Source organism: Dreissena polymorpha, chromosome 11, assembly GCF_020536995.1.
Source record: "Dreissena polymorpha isolate Duluth1 chromosome 11, UMN_Dpol_1.0, whole genome shotgun sequence".
NCBI classification, from domain to species: domain Eukaryota; kingdom Metazoa; phylum Mollusca; class Bivalvia; order Myida; family Dreissenidae; genus Dreissena; species Dreissena polymorpha.
In genome coordinates, this window is record NC_068365.1 from 79,816,327 (window position 1) to 79,834,115 (window position 17,789).

The 17,789-nt window shown below is 31.8% G+C and overlaps 1 protein-coding gene across 1 annotated transcript; it reads right to left on the reverse strand.

Annotated features, from left to right (window-relative positions):
* Positions 1 to 15,771: 15,771 nt before the first annotated feature.
* Positions 15,772 to 17,664, reverse strand: LOC127850068 (uncharacterized). The gene is made up of 3 exons (XM_052382812.1): positions 17,411 to 17,664; positions 17,017 to 17,043; positions 15,772 to 16,583 (listed from the first exon to the last, which is right to left on the reverse strand). The coding sequence occupies exons 1-3, from the start codon at positions 17,649 to 17,651 to the stop codon at positions 16,399 to 16,401; spliced, it is 453 nt and encodes a 150-aa protein (XP_052238772.1). The 5' UTR covers positions 17,652 to 17,664; the 3' UTR covers positions 15,772 to 16,398.
* Between the last annotated feature and the right edge of the window lie 125 nt (positions 17,665 to 17,789).

The window sequence follows — 17,789 nt, forward strand, 5'->3', positions numbered from 1 at the left end:
CTATCCCTTATCATTTGTTATAACAACTTTTCTTTACTCAATGAAACATGTCTTTATTATTATATGCACATATTATTGTTTGTATCAATACCTTTTTTCATCTGATAGTTCAATTGAAACATCCATGATGATCTATACACACTGGAATTGGTATTTTTTCATCTACATGCCATAAATGTTTTTTTCAACACAAAATTTCATGACTTAGATAGCTAACCTTAGATGTATTACATATGCTATTCTGTGCATTTCTGATTGTATTACATGCTTGTGTTATTGTTCATAATTGTATATGCAATCTAGAAAGAAAATGTGTTGGAAAAAACAAAATAAAAAAATAAAACAACAACATAATATACGTATACCAAAGAATGTAGTCCGTTACTGCATTTAACCACTTTGCATCCAGATTCTGCATTCGCAAACAAAATATCTCCAATGAGCGAGTTCCATCCATGGCAACGTCTTTTTACTGTGGAATTAGCACCCGAGTAACACGCAGTCCTTATTGAAGGTGTATACATCGACGAAATATCGGTTCAATACTGAACTATCTACACTTAACCGATAAAGCGCATTTATGTTCTTTCGTTTGAAGAAATCAACTGCGTTCGCGATTTAGGCGACAAAATTTAATAACCACGCGCTACATGTTTTACTGTCAAAGTAAACATCTCAATGTTCTGTGCGCTACAAAGTTTTATATGACAATTCGCCCGTGGTTTTCAAGCCAGTTTTGAACTTTTTCCTTACACACAAAATACATGTTGTGGTTTTGCTCCCATAAAGTCGCTATATGATCTACACTGTGTCGGTGTGACTTAAAATCCAGCAAATAAATAATTTGAATATATGTATGAATAAAAAATGAATCTTCATGATGTATGGAAACCGTATGGCAACGGTTGTCTTCACGAAATATCAGATACATATAACACTAAGTCAGAGTAAAAACCTAGGTCACCAGTTCAAACGATAATAATCAACATTGTATTCACAGACGTTTCGCAGTTATGAATTGACACGTACGACAATGACTTGTTTTAAAAAGCATCATTTCCTTTTAACCCCAATAGCTACATCATAATGTTGACCGCCTGTCACCCTTCCTTAATTCCATCTGTTTTATTCAACAAAGGTGATTGGTTGGCATCACGGTGTATATTGTTTTTTATGACCACACAATTTGAGCAAAATCGCCCCACCAGTACTTTAAGTACTTTGATTATTTTTGTTATCAATTTTCTTATTTTTACATAATAAATTCAAATATGTGCACTTTAAACAATACGAGTAACTACTCTAATGTACTTATTTTATTGTAGCAATTCTATTTGTTTTATTTAAATTGGTAGGATGATATCAATAAAGGGAAGCATACACGGATAAAGTATCATTATATATATATATGTTCTTAATATGATAAAGTGTACATTATACCAAATAGAAGAACAACTTTCGCACTATTATATTTTTCATGACGTGACTGGAATTTTGGAAGAAGACTTTTGAGTATCAATTTGGCATAAGTCTAATGTAAAGCGTTAGTTTACTTATTTCGGATGGGATTTTTGTTTTAATTGTGTTATTTTAGTTTAACATTACGGTTCAACATAAGCAAACAGAAATATATTCGTCTTTATTTTAAAAAAGGGTGTTTTGTTGCTATTCATAACAGCCATCTAACCAATTCCAATTACTCGGAGTCGTTTCAACAGAATATATTTTTATTGCATCGGGTCAAAGGAGAACGATTATTGTATAATTCCATGTAACAAACACACAACCGAACAATATATGGCAAAGAATTAATTCGTAGGATTGAAAACTGTTTTAATTTGACGAATCATTTCAACATCCATCCATCGATGTAAACGTCAATAAATATGTAATTGTTTCTATAAGGGTGTCAACAACAGACGCGTTTACCCTAAAGACCATGCCAAATAAGTATGTTGTCAGATTACTTGACATATCGCGTGCGTAATAACCGTGGAATGGATTCAGTTGGGTTAAGCATAAATGTATTTTGCCTCTGTTATATCTACAGAGCACGTACATTATACATAATATACGCTAAAACACATCCAATAAACTGGATATATATGATGAATACATAGTTTGAATGCTGTACAGCCGGTTAAATGATAATGAAACTCATTACTGATGCGTAGTATGTAAATGCTTTTCATCGAATCAGTTATATTTATTACAAAACAAGACGAATATAAATGAAAAGCCCCTGTTTGTCAAGTAATGATGTCATATTGTATGAGTCATTCAATGAGTTTTAAGTTGTTATATTGTGTACTATTTTAGACCGATATTTGATTATTAATCGCGAACAACTTCAGACAGGAATTCAATAACCCATTAAGTCTAGGTTTTAACTTCGTCGTATAAAGGGTTGCGTGCGTGTCTTTCTTTAACCATATTTAAAACAAACTGAGCATGCATTGGGATTACGAGAATGTGTTTTATGTAAGAACAATGTCGAATACTAAAATATCTTAACTGAGTTCGATCCAAAATAAAACAACCTCTGTACGTTATGTCTGTTTTATCTTTCTTAATCGTTATATTGAGTTTTATATATTTTAAAACATAAGAAAACATTATGTTTCACCTTTAAGTTAATGCTGGTCGTACGTATTTTTTTTTGTTTCGTTCGTTAACCAGAGTGAATTATTTATTTGAATAGACAAATGACGTCATAAATATGACATAGGAGATATTTAGAATATAAGGAATGTGTTCTGCACTGACATTTAACATTTCATCGCGGTCATATGATCGGGGAGTCAGTTGTATTTTGTTCCGTCGTTTAAAAGATTTGAACTTATTTTTGACGGTTACACCATCTCGTTTCTTTGCTAATAGGATTTCGTCACACCAGGTTAAACTAATGATAGACTTTAAATTATTATACCATTAAGTCGGGATGTGATGTATACTTTTTAAATTATCAATTTTTCTTAAAAGATTTACGACGTTATTTTATTTATTTATTTCATTTAACATTTCATAATAGTAAACATGTTGAATAAATGGTCCATAATTTCTCAATACAAACTATCTGTGCACAATATACCTTATTTAACAAACTTGAAAATATGAAACCGTTTTGTATCTTTATTATTCACTTCCTTGGTAAGTATAATTTGAAATTAATTGTATATCCTATCAACGTGATATTGAACAATCTAGTACACTATTGCAATGGGATTATTATATAAAATCCTACAAGCTTCACGTGGCAAAAAGAAAATACCTTAAATATTATACATGTAGACTTACTTTGGTCTTAATTAATGTTATGTTGCGTGAATATCGTTACCTGAAACGGTTATAGTTTTACGAATGTTAGAACATTTATATATTTTTTTTCAAAATAGGAAGCCTTGTAGTTTTTATTTTCATCATTGTACTGTCTTTAAGCACATACACAGTTATCACCGTTAATAACAATTCATATCAAAATTCTCTCATCGTGAATCAAATGAAATTTCGTTAATATTTTGCATAAGTAGGTAACGTTGTAACAATATTGAACATATATATGTTTTACAATGGCATATGCCTTGCTTATAAAACATTTGATTATGTTAGAATAACTAAGTTAACGGATCATACATAGACGATTAATGCATACTTTTTTGATTGTGTATTCGTTTCTGAATAGTGTGGCTCAAAATATACACTATTTTTTTGGTTGCTATCATTTCCGGAATGTGCATATGAAACATTCTAATGCTAATGCTAAATCAAGAGTTTTCGCTATCATTTCTTGTGATTCAGACGCACAGCAAAGAACAAATGAACGCCCTTTAGCGAATGTTGCACATAGATAAACATCCCCATGAGTTGATACATATATCTTCAAAATCTATTTTTCTCTAGTGTATTTATACAGTCTAAATGAATAAATAGAGAATACTAGATCGGTCCCGAATAAAGCAAAATAAACTTTGCTTTATTCGGCACCGACCTAGTATTCGATTTATCCCATCAATTTTCTTAGTCGTAAATTATTTCTTTAAAAATAGAATAGGAAAATCGAACTCCACGGAAAATCTCAAAGTTATTTTAAGCAAACATTGTTTTATTATTTTAATCGTGCCGAGCCTAATACATTACAAAAAGATCAGTAACTAGCCTGTTTTTCTGTTCATGATACCTCTACGTCCCGATTTTTAAGAAATAATGAAAAAAAAACACTAAACAACTGCAGCTTTAGCGTTAAAGAACCGGGAAAGAACATGCATTGTGTCGTATGAGGTGTTAATAATGACGTCACGAGTACGCGCACTTAATATTTGTAAATAATGTTTTTTTTTCTTTTTGAGTTGCATTATTTGTTAAAAATATATTACATCTTGGTATCAAATTGTTTGTTTTGTTGAATCTGATTCGATTTTACTAAAAATGATTACTTTATAGTTGATTCCGAGTAATATGACCATTCTCCGCCGCGCGTGACAGCTCTATTTCAGCACTGCCGAAATAGAGGAAAATTTATTCGACAGTGGTTTATTTCGACAATGCACGTCTGATGATGGGATAAATCACTCGGACTCACGTCAAATGTTTACAAGTGAAATAAAGCTACGTCTATCAACGTTACATATATTGACCACGTTAAACATTTGATGACATTAAAGTAGAAAACAATAATGAATTCAGGTAAAACCTCCATTTTACAAACAAATACACATCTGTAGTTTTAAAGTAATGAGATTAAAATGATGAGCTAAACAGATAACATCAAAGATCTTTTCATTGGTATGAGAATCGCATCTAAACATATAAGGGTGTCAGTTGGATACGGTATATGAATTAAATATGACGAGATCTGATCTATCGCCTCGAATCGATAAATAAAATTGGTAGTTATGACCTTTTCAATCAAAGTCTCCCGTTCATATATCAGTGTTTCTTTATTTGTGTTTGATTAATCTGTTTTAAATGTTTCAGAAATGTAATTATGTAATAATAGTAAACGTAATTGTATTTTTTCGTTATTTTAATTAAATATGACAAATGTTAAATTCATAAGTCTCTAGATTATTTAACTCAGTAATGCTTAATCACATTCTTGTCAAAGTGATTATATGCTGCGTTTTTTATATTCAAACAAGTATCACGCAGAGCATTTCTTCTCTTATATTTATATAATACACTTTGAACCAAGTATGATAATGAAAACTAACAGTATATAATGGACGCAATACAGACTTGCAATCAAATATCTGAAGAAGTCCCAACGGACGTGGGAAGAAATTGTTGTGTTTGTTATTATATAAAGTCAGAGTATTCATATTTTGTTTGAAGTTCTAAATGTTTAAACAATGCCTTAACAAACAAAGCAAAGTGACTTTTCGTTGGTTATATTTTTTTCTACACTGCTATAACCAATCTTCGGTAAATTGCAATGCAATAATTTTTGGAAAATCCCTGAAAGGCATATAGTGTTGTATTGGAAAATAATATAATATGCCAACTTCAATCATATTCTGGCGATAAAACTAATTTAAGAATACCATTACATCGACATGATATTTTCCATCGATCATTAACAAATAGTTTTCGGAGTGTTTTATTCAAATTGATGTTGCCAACGCTTATAGAGAAATGTATAAACTTACTGTTGTTGTTGTTGTTTTTGTTGTTATCATTACGGCATTTGTGTCATTCACTTTCATTTTATACAGCGTATCGCTGTGAATGTGAGTTTTATCAACTTACAAGTCCATTCGATACCTGTCTGCAAGTTGTCTATGGTAAGAATGGTTGTTCACGAGTGTCAGGCCCTCTCGTCTGTCTGCGCTGCTATTGTTCAATGCTGTAATATAGCCAACTTTGGAACTACTTTTTGAAGTCTTCATATATGAGGAAGCCGCTTTCTGGAACCTCGGCGATGTCTAGTTATAACACAACGTCGTCGGGGAAGTATCATATGACCAGCTAATGTATGCTCTCCTAAAAGGAGACTTGGTGGGTATGTAAAAAAACTTGTCTTATATATACTAGGCTCTATGTTTTGCCTAACAGTCTGTTTATTTTTTCAATCCCTCTTCTCCATTTTCTTTACGATCTCTTCAAAACAGCTGGTTACCTCTAATATTAATCACCCGTTGCCCTTTTACATTAAAGGGCTTCGGATCAGAGACTGTGGAAAGTTTCCATCGATGAGCCCATCACCGCACCTGCCTTTTGGGAATTTACGTGGTGAGCAAATATCTCCTTTACTTGTCTTCAACTCCAAGCGGCATGTTTGGCTTTGTTGCGTGAAACTTTTTTGTTTTGCAGATACCGCTCCTCCTCTCGGTGTACATGAAGCAAGTGTTTTACGTAAATCCATATACTGGAGCTAGAGCAAATAGCGCCGCTCAACATCGCTTTGTATTTCTGTTGTAGTATAGGATGTTACTCTAGGGAATGAAGGGGCCTTTTATCCCCCCCTCGCTTTCGTGTAAGAACACTCCAGTTGGACTGAATCTCCGCCTGTTAATCCTGTTGGCCCAAGAAGACATGGATTATCTCACAGCTAGCCCGTTATCCCATAAGCACCCTAACCCATCTGAATTAAAATTGACGCTTTTTGCGATTGGCCAACAATCTATGATAACGTGGTAATTATAATATCGCAGTTATCTTAACTTTTACAATAATTAAGACTGGTTATATAGTGATTCATTTGAAGTAAGCAACATCATTTTATCATGAACAAAACATTTATAACTGACGAGACATGAAACATGCGCACCTAGACAGTACATCTATTGTTGAATAATCGTATGAAAGCTATTATCTTTTTACGCCCTTGCCATGTTTTAAACGTACTTCACAATGCTATAATTTCAAACTTGTTACAGTTTATATGTAATTTCTATTGAAATCCCTTGTATTATCTTCGTTAACCTAGTTGTTTGTTAGTTGTTTGTTACTTTGTTATTGTTATTATACATTATATGGCGGTGCATGTAATTATTTAAAGAGATTTATGAACTAAAATCATCAATGACGTGCGAACGTACGCGTCGAAAAAGCATAACAAAATCGTTAAACAGTATTTACGTTAAATGCATGAAGCACGTCAACAAGGGATAAATACCATGACACAATATTACATTTAAACATGAAAGAGATTTTGTTTTTGAATGTCAAATAAAAAGACTCATACACGTAATACTGCAACGCTGATATTTACGCCCTTGCAAACTACCAAAACGCCAATAATTCGTATCATACTTTAAACCAGTTTCGTGTAAAGCAATAATGAAAAAATGGTGAGTGTACTTAATGATTCAACAAAAATCACATAATAGATCGGCGTTGTTCTGGTGATAATATATATTATATGCCATAGTCAAGAAGTGAAAACGTTTCGAATAATAAAAGCTGGAGCACGAATAGTGACTATGTCATGGAGATATTGTCATGTTGGGACGAAAAATAAAATATAAAATCGGAATTTGTATACGACAGTTTGTAATCTATATTAAATCTTAAAATTATGTCTGACTATATAATTCCACCGGTTAAGTTTCAACAAAGTTGGCGTCTCTGAAACACGACTTACCGTGCCTTACTGAAACATTTTCGATATTGGAAACACGTTAACAAGTAAATAAAATGTTATGTTTCATTAATAATACCTTAACATTGTTTTGAAAATATTTAAACTGTTCTATAATAAGTTTTAACCAAAGATGCTTCGCAATTTAATATTGTCTTTTACTAGTAAAACCTGTTAAAACTCACATGGTTTAACTTCTCAATAACACAATTAACGCAAAACGGTAAGATATGCCTCTTTTCCAATCAAATGTTGATATGCACGCAAATCAACTGCGTAAACGGTATTTTTCTATTTCGTTCAATTACGGGTTGCTCATTATCAGGAAGGTAAGGTACGCAGGTAAACTTATCTTCATTTTCAAATTCGTGTCATCGCTTAAAAGCATCTCTTGGTATGAACAGTCCCATATGCACGGATTGCTCATCATCAAAATATTAATCATATGTCCGAAGCAGTAAAGCTAATACTATTGATGTGACGAAATAGGTAAGATAGCTTGTAGAAACGCCTAATGATCCGCTCGCATGTGAATAACTTCCATCAGTGTCATACCCTGAAAGAACAATTGTGTCTTGAATATGATTCAGAGTGAAATTGAACAATATTATTCCGAGAATTGTTATACAAGAAATGGTTGTAGCAACACGGGTGCAATCAATATATGATAATGTTTTACGCAAGTGTTATTTATAAAAGTCGTTTTGTGACAAACGTTTATTAACCGACCACGATATTGGAATACTAGTTAAGTTCTGGTTTATTTCGGATATAGATTCCCTTGTAGTCATTCAATATCAATGTTTGGAATGTAATTGCATTATTTTATGTTTTTTACATGCCGACTTTAAAAAAAGCAATCGATCAGTTTGTTAAGAACAAATATTTAAATATATTGAATACAAATTAAAGGTTAATAATTAGATAAAAATTAAAATACCTCTTCGGCATGCCTGCTGCCATAGTAAAATATATATAAAACAAATTTAAGTTAAATAATGAAATTACACATGTATGAAACTCAAAAAAACACTTAAATGTATAAGCAACTTTGTTTCCATCAGAAATAATTATATATAACGGAATACGATACAAAACATCGCATATAGCACAACAGTTGTAATTGTTCAAGACGAAACGTGTTAACGCTCCTTTGCGTATCAGTCCTTCGTGTTAAGATTTGTTAATAATGCATTGATGATATCAATCTGAGATACATAAATACATTCCATAATATTAACATGTACGACATGAAACAAAAATCGATTCTTTAATTGGAAATCAATCATAAAACGATCTGCATACTCACCGCTCAGAACATCGACTCTAATGCTGTCTATCTTAAGATTGGGACCTCGGCACAGGTACATGCCCATGTCTTGATCTAAACTGTGGTCAATAATCAACTCGTTGTAGTATTTATACCCTTCCATGTGCTTCAAGATGCTCGTTCTGTCCATCAAATGGGATGCCGATGTCACTATCGGCTCACCTTATAATAATCAGTCCATTCCATCAAACTTATTGGGCACACCGTTTACAAATAGTATTGTCATTTTATAAATGAGAAATATTAGTAAATTGTGATTCTTTTTAAATTTTCCCAATATCGTTATATTTCTGATGTTTATCGTATAATGATATGTATACATTGTTAGTGAATTTTAATTTAGCAAATTAACTTACTTCCGTTTTCTTTCGCTGGATTATCTGAAACAGGAAATACCATTGATGTATTGACATTACATGGTCTTTAATATAATTCCAAACGTGTATGTAATTACATTTATTCACACCTTATAAGCAATTACTCATTTTAGTGTCACAGTGTAACATACCACGATATATTTTAGAAAGTTATTATATTATAATAAATATCTCAGAATGGTTTGAGAAGATAATGAAGGCCACCGCTCAAGGGAATGTCCATGGGACTTTCAAAGCTTAACAGGGATCAATTAAAAAAGGACGGGCGCGTGCATACAACATTTTGTTTTTTGACTTTACGATAAATGTGACAAATGTAGACATTTTGCGGATGAACATATGAACAAAATGACATATTTTTTTCAGATAGACTTACAGACAGATCGTACAAGGTAGCAATTCATAAAATACGTTGATTTATGTTTTTTTAGAAAACATGCGATTATGTCATAGCCAGTCGAATATTTATATGAACTGAAGTTTACACGAAACACGTCCAAAAGTAAAATGGCATAAATTACGATTAGTGTTTTGGATACGCATTCGAAAATGTCATACAAAGTGTTTTGTTTAAATTATTTATGAGCGACCTTATCACTTTATTTAAATTCTGAAGTCACATCATAAATCCCCATTTGTTCTTTCGGCGATAATAGAAATGAAATAGCCTTGAATTGATGATACCTACTTACATTAACTTGAAAACAAAAGTTTCGATCGGACTTTTTATAACCTCCCTATCGACAACATGTTTTGAATGAAATTTGCATGATTCTTATTTTCTTTACACTCTATGAACTGTTGAATGAAATCAAACGTCAATGATCGAGAAATAAGGCAAATGCATTAAAGTGATATATACATGTAAGTGTGTATGTGCAAACTAGAAACCTTCCTATATGATAGTTATCTAAATTGTGATCAACATTTGCCTATTTTTTATTTAAATCAGTCAACACTTTATTGTCGATACAGATCAATAAGTTTCTAAACAGTACTCTCCGTGGGTGACATTAACCCGTCAAATTGCCAATTGTCCGCTGAAACTTCCTTCGTCATTGTACTTTTGTTCAATGAAAGATGTTTTTAATTGAATATTGCGTGACGATCTTCAATATACACTGGAATGATTTCTGGCTTGTTTAAGCTTACATTATTTAACAGGCTTCAGTTGGAATTAATAAGTTACCAGAACTTTCGCTTCAATGATTGATAGAAGTGCCGGCAAAGAGGAGGAGGTCAAGCTTGTACGGCGGCTGATGGCTGAAGTTAAGTTAGTTGTATATGACTGACAGAATGGCGTCTTTTAAGGGATTTTTGGTCAGAAAAGGACATTTATATATTCTTCCATAATCGTTAACCGTTACATTGTGTCAAATTTATCACCAACCAAAGACTCCTTTTTTTTAATATTTAGTCATATATCGGGTCAATATATTTTAGTCCATTGAACGTATCACTCATAATGAATTATTTTATTTGCTTAATCCCCTATGTATAATTAAAGTGTTTAATATAACATAATTCCCAAGATGAAAGCATATTTTGTTATTCTTCCACGAGAAAGAACGTGTTTCGGTAAGTAATAAACCAGTTTCTGTTAAGCTTATATATTCACATATATTTGTAAGCATTGCAAAGTTTACATTATATCAAATTGAAAAATGTTCGCATTTTTTATTGCTCATAAGATAACTGGACTTTGAAAACGATACGTTTGCGTATCGATTTGGCATATATCTCATTTTAGGCGGTAATGTACTAATAGTTGATGGGAATTAAAAATTGTTATTGCAGTTGGACACTCCGGTTCAACATAAGCATGCAGAACTATGAGTATCGATTTGGCATATATCTAATGTTAGGCGTTAATATACTAATAGTAGATTTGAATCAAAGTTTGTTATTTCAGTTGAACTCTCCGGTTCAAAGCAGAACTATTTTCGTATTTGTTTCAAACTACCGTAAAGCGGTGACATTTTGATTTCCATTATATCCATCAAACCAATAACTCATAGTTGCTTTAACAAAATCGTTTTATGGCCTACCTATCGACTGCATCGAGTCAATATCGAGAACAATTATTGCATAATGACATACAACAAACATATAGCCAAACAATACATGTCAACGAAAAACTGCGTAGGATTAAAATTGCTTCAATTTAACGAATTATTTCAACACTCCATCCATCGATGAAAATGTCAATAAAGATTTATTTATTTTCACTAATGGTATCATCAATATACGCGACTACCCTATGAACCAACCTAAATAAGTATGTTGTCAGATATACCTGACTTATCGAGTGCGTGATAACAGTGGCATGAATTAAGTTTGCTTTCGCAATCTGGTAAATGCATTTAACCACTAGTTTATCCACCGAACACGTACGATGTAAATCCTATACGCTTAAAACACATCCATTCACTGAATATACGAGATAAATAGTTGGAATTATGTACAACCGGAGAAATGTTGATGAAACTCATAACTGATGCCATTCCCTAAATGTGTTGCATTTATTTCAAAACAAGATGAATGTCAAGTAATATTCAAGAACTGATATCGTACTGAATGAGTCGTTCAAGGTGTTTTTCTTCGTAATATTGTGTAATAGTTAAGACCGATATTTGCTCATTAATCGCGAAGTAATTCAGGAAGGATTTTAATATCCCATTTATTCTAGGTTTAAACTTCGTCATTTAACAGGTTGCTTTGTTGTCGTTCTCTTAACGTACAAATCATATTTTAGACATCGTGATTATATGTTGTGAAAACGATAAAAGTTTTTTTAAATTTTATATGAGAACATTGTCAAATACTAAAATATATTAACATAGTTATTTTTGAAATAAGACAAACTCTGTAAGTTATGTCTTTCTTATCTTTAAAAATCGTTATATTTACATGTTAAATATTTCAAAAATAACGTTTTATTTCAAACCTTCCGTCACCTTTAAGTTCATGCTGTTCGTTGGTAGTAATATGTTTTTAAAGCGTTCATTAATTACCAAAGTGAATTATATGATTGAATGGACCAATGACGGCATGACGAATCTAAACTGGTTTTTACTGTAACATCATATCTTTCTTGCGTTATATGATTTCGCCACACAAGGTTAAATTGAGAAAAAATTAAAAGGATGTATACCATTAAGTCGTGATGTATACTCTTTTAAATTATGCATATGTATCAATAGATTTACAGCATTAAATATTATTTATAAATATAACATTGAACGCTACATAATAGTACAAGTGTTGCATAAATGGTCCGTAAATGATACATTCTCAAGACAAACTATATGTGCACAAATTACCTCATTTCGCAAACTTGAAAATCTGTAACCGCAATGTATCTTCATTACTAACTTCTTTCATTGGTAATTATAATTTGATATTTATTTTCAAAACTATCCACGTGATATTTAAAAACTAATATTCTATGGCGATGGGATAATTATATAAATTCATAATGCTTCTAGTGGCAAAAGAAAATAAATGACTCATTTTACATTTATACTCACTGTGGTCTTAACTAATTGTATGTGGCGTGAAATTCTTTGTCTGCAACGGTTATAGCTTACACAAGTTAGAACATTAATACCTTTTTCAAACATCAGTAAGATAAAAGGAAGCCTTGTATTTAATTTATATAATTTTATTGTGTTTAACCACATTTGCATTTATCACCGTTAATACTATTTATATGGAAATTCTCTCAGTCATGAATCAGATAAAATCTCGATATTGATATGCAAGTGGGAAAAGTTTAAACAATGTTGACCGTATGTTAAACGATGGAATATGCTTTGTTTATAAAACATTTGAAAATATTATATTAACTACGTTAACTACGTTAAAGGATTATGCATTTACGATAATTGAAGCATACATTTTTGATTGTGTTTACATTACAGGTTAGTATGGCTCAAAATGTACACTTTTGATTTTGTTGTCAGCATTTCAAGGATGTGCATATTAAAAATGTTCGAAATCAAATCAAGAGTTTTCGCCATCATTTCTTGTGATTTAGTCGCACTAATAAGAACAAATGAATGCCTTTTAGCTAATGTTACACTTAGATAAGCATATTTTGAAGAATGTATTAATTAAGTCCACACAGATATCTTCAGAATCTATTTTTCAAAAGTGTATTGTATACAGCATGACCTAATAATTCGTTTCCAATTGAAATAAAGCTGCGTTTATCAACATTTGAACGATATTGACAATTGACCGTGTTTCATTTGATGAACTAAAAATACAAAACAATAGTAAATTCAGACACAAAATACTCCATTTAAAAAACATAAAACAGCATCTGATGTTTCAAAGTAATGAGATTAAAAAGATGAGCTATACGCATCACTGTAAAGATCTTTTCATCGGTCAGAGAATCACATCCGATAATATGAAGGGGTCCGTTAGATATGGTCTATGAATTAAATATGTCGAGATCTAATTTATCACCTCGAATCGATATATAAGATTTGCAGTTATTACCTTCTCAACCAAAGTCTCGCGTGCATGTGTCAGTGTTTGTATAGTTTTTTTCATAAATATTGTAAATATTGCATTCTTGTTTTAATGTAATCATATTTAACGTAATTGATTTAGTTAGGCATTGTAATTGAATATGACATATTGTAAATGCATAACTCTCAAGATTATTTAACTCCATACTATTAATCACGTGCGTGCCTTAGAGATCATATTTTGTGCTTTTTATATACAAAAAATTATCACGAAGATAATTTGTTCTCTTATATAAATATAATACACTTTAAACTAATTATGCTAAGGAAAAGTAACAGTATGTATAAGACCCAAAAATGACAATAACCAGTAATTAAATGTCTAAAGAAGTCCCAACGGACGTAGGAAGATATTGTTGTTGTTTTTTCGATATTATATAATGTCAGAATATTCATATTATTTTTGACGTTCTAAATGTTTAAACAATGCCTCAACAAACAAAGCAATGAGACCTTTCGTTGGTTATATGTTTTTCTTACAGTGTTGTAACCAATCTTCGCCAAATTGCCAGACAATAAATTTTCTTTCTGGTTGATATTAAGATAAGCCTTATATAATGCAAACATTAAACCTCCGTTTCTCTAAAGATTAAAGTGTCTGAACTCAATAATTTTTTAACTGATTTTATAACAATTGTTCTGCTGACGCCATTCTCCATTACATGCATTCTACATTCACATGAAATATCACTGAAGAAAATATAGAATTATTTTTGAAAATAATATACATTGCCAACTTCAATCATGTTTAGGCGATAAATCCACTCTAAGAAGGCCATTACATCGACATGATGTTTTACCATCGATATTCTTTTTGAAGTGCTTATTTAAATTGATGATGTCAACGCTTTATGAGAAATATATAAACTTATTGTTGTTGTTGTTTCTGTTGTTGTGGCTATAATTACGACATTGGTGTCGTTCACTTTCATTTTAAACAGCGTATTGCTATGAATTTACAGTTTAATAAACAAGCAATGGGTCCTTCCATACCTGGCTGCGAATTGTCTCTGATTCGAAATGTCGTTGATGAGTATTAGGCTTTCACGCTTTCATTGCTCGATGCTGTAATATAGCCAACTGTGAAACTAAATTGTTAAGTCTCCAACTATGAGCCGCTTTCTGGAACCTCCAAGTAAGTGATTTACGTAAATCCATACACTGGAGCTAGAGGAAATAGCGCCACTTAACATGGCTTGGTATTTCTGTTGAAGTATATGATGTGTCTCTTGGGGATGATTGGTCATTTTATCCCCCAAACTCTGGTAAAAACACGCAAGTTGGTAAGAATTTTGGCTGTTGATCCTGTGTATTGGTCCAGGCAAAGCTAACTCGTAAACACATAAGTCCTCTATCCCAGCTGAATTGAGAATTGTCCTCTATTTGAGGTTAGCCAACAAAAGATGATAATGTGGTGATTTTATTTGCACATTTTACAATAATTAACCCTGGAAATATACTGATTCATTTTAAGTAAGCGCCAGTTTTCTTCCGTGAACTCACTATTTATTACTGACGAGAAATTAAACATGTGCACCTAGACAGTACATTTATTGTTTACTACTCGTAAAAGATATGCGCTTATTACGCCCTTGTTGAACGTACTCAGAAAAGCTATTATTTCAAACTTGTTACGTTAAGAGTGTAATTTATATCGAAATACAGTGTACTATGCCGGTACATTTATATATTTAAGATATTGATGAACTAAATATGTTAAACCCATGAAGCATGTCAACAAAGAATAAATACCATGACACACGTAGGTGGTTTGTCTATGAATGTTTAATAAAAAAGACTCATATAACGTAGTATTGCAACGCTGATATTTGAATATTTACGACCTTGCAAACTACCAATTATTCATACGATAATGATCATACGATAAATACGATTTTGCTTTGAAGCAATAATGAAGAAGTGATGAGTGTTCTGAATGATACAACTACAATCACATCATAGATCGACGTTGTTTTGGTGAGAATATAAATATATGCCATAGTCAAGAAGTGAAAACGTTTCGTCATGATAAAAGCTGCAGCACAAATAGTGACTATGTAATGGAGATCTGATCATGTTTATATAACAAATATCATATAAAATCGGAATATATACACCACATAATTGCAATATATATTTCATCTTACAAGTTTGTTTGACTGTCTATTTTCACACGTTAAGTTTCAAGAAAGATGGCGTCTCTAAAACACGACGTACACTGCCTGACTGAAATATTTTCGGTGGAGGAAAAAAAGTTTTAGTTTAATAAAATGATCTGTTCCATCAAAAATACCTTAACATTGTTTAACTGCTGTATAATCAGTTGCTAACAAACATGCCTCGCAATAACTATATTGTCTTGCACTTGTAAAAACCCGTTAAAACTTACTTAATGAAACTTCTCAATAACACAATAACGCGAAACGGTAAGAAATGGCTGTTTTACAATCAATTGTTGATATGCAAGAAATTAACTACGTTAACGTTATCATCCATTTCTTTCATCGCGGTTTGTTCATCACCAGGAATGTAAGGCACACATATGAACTTTTCTGCATTTTCAAATCCTTGTCATCTTTTAAGAGCATATTTTGAGGTAAAACGTCCCATATGCACGGATAGCTCATCGCAGGAAGACCCACCATATGCCTCAAGCAGTAAAGCTAACACTATTGATGTGACGAAATAGGTAAGATAGTTTGTAGAAACGATTAATGATCCACTCGCATGTGAATAATTGGCATCAGTGTTAGACCCTAAAATAACAATTGTGTATTTTATGTGAAACATATAGAAATTAATTAATTTTATTCCGAAAATAATTATAATATTAATCGTTGCAGAAACACTGTGCATATCAATCAATATTTAATCATGTATTTACGAATTCCGAATTCAAAGTTTTATTATTATAAGTTGTTTTGGGACAAACGTTTAAATAACCGACCATGATAACTATAGATAAGATTAAGTTGTGCTTTATTTCGGATATAGTTTCTCTTGTTATTTACATAGCATTGTTTGGAATTAAGTGCTTAACGTTGAAAGTTTAATATTTTTGATATGCCGACATGATTTTTTTTCAGATATCTGCATTCTTTTAAGCAATCAATCGGTATGTTTAGAACAGATATTATCATCTATTACATACGCATTAAACGTAACTAAAGTAGATAAAATTTAATATACCTCTTCGAATGACATTTGGCTTGCCTGCTGCAATAGAAACATATAATAAAAACACAAAACAATGAATAATGAAACTACAAAAATATTATATTTTGATAAAACTGTGTTCCTATCAGAAATTATTATAAATTATGAAATACTGAATAAAATATCGACTATAGCCTAACGGTTGTACTTTTTCAAGAAAAAAACGTGTAATGGCTCCTTTGAATATCAGTCATTCGTATAAAGAACTTTTTTTAGAATACATTGATGATATCACATTGTCTGAGATGAATACATTCATTCTATAGTATTGACAACTTTTAAATACATTCCATAATATTTACAAGTACAATATGAAAAAATCACTTATTAAATTACAAATAAAACATACAGCGAACTGCATACTCACCGCTCAGAACATCGACTCTGATGCTGTCTAACTTCAGATTGGGACCTCGGCACAGGTATATGCCCATGTCTTGTAGTGAACTATGGTCAATTATCAACTCGCTGTAGTATCTGTACCCTTCTATGTGCTTCAAGATGCTAGTTCTGTCTATCCAATGGGACGCCGTTGTCACTATCGGCTCACCTTGGAAGAACCAGTCCACTCCATCAAGCATATTGGGTATACCGGTTACGTTGCACATTAAACGAATTGTTTCCCCTTGGTTTACGTACTTGGTGCCTGTCAATGTTAAATCTGAAATATTACAAGTATACGTTTATGCGAGCGATGTAAAACACTGGTTGAACACTAAAACTAATACAATTGAATGTCGAGAGTA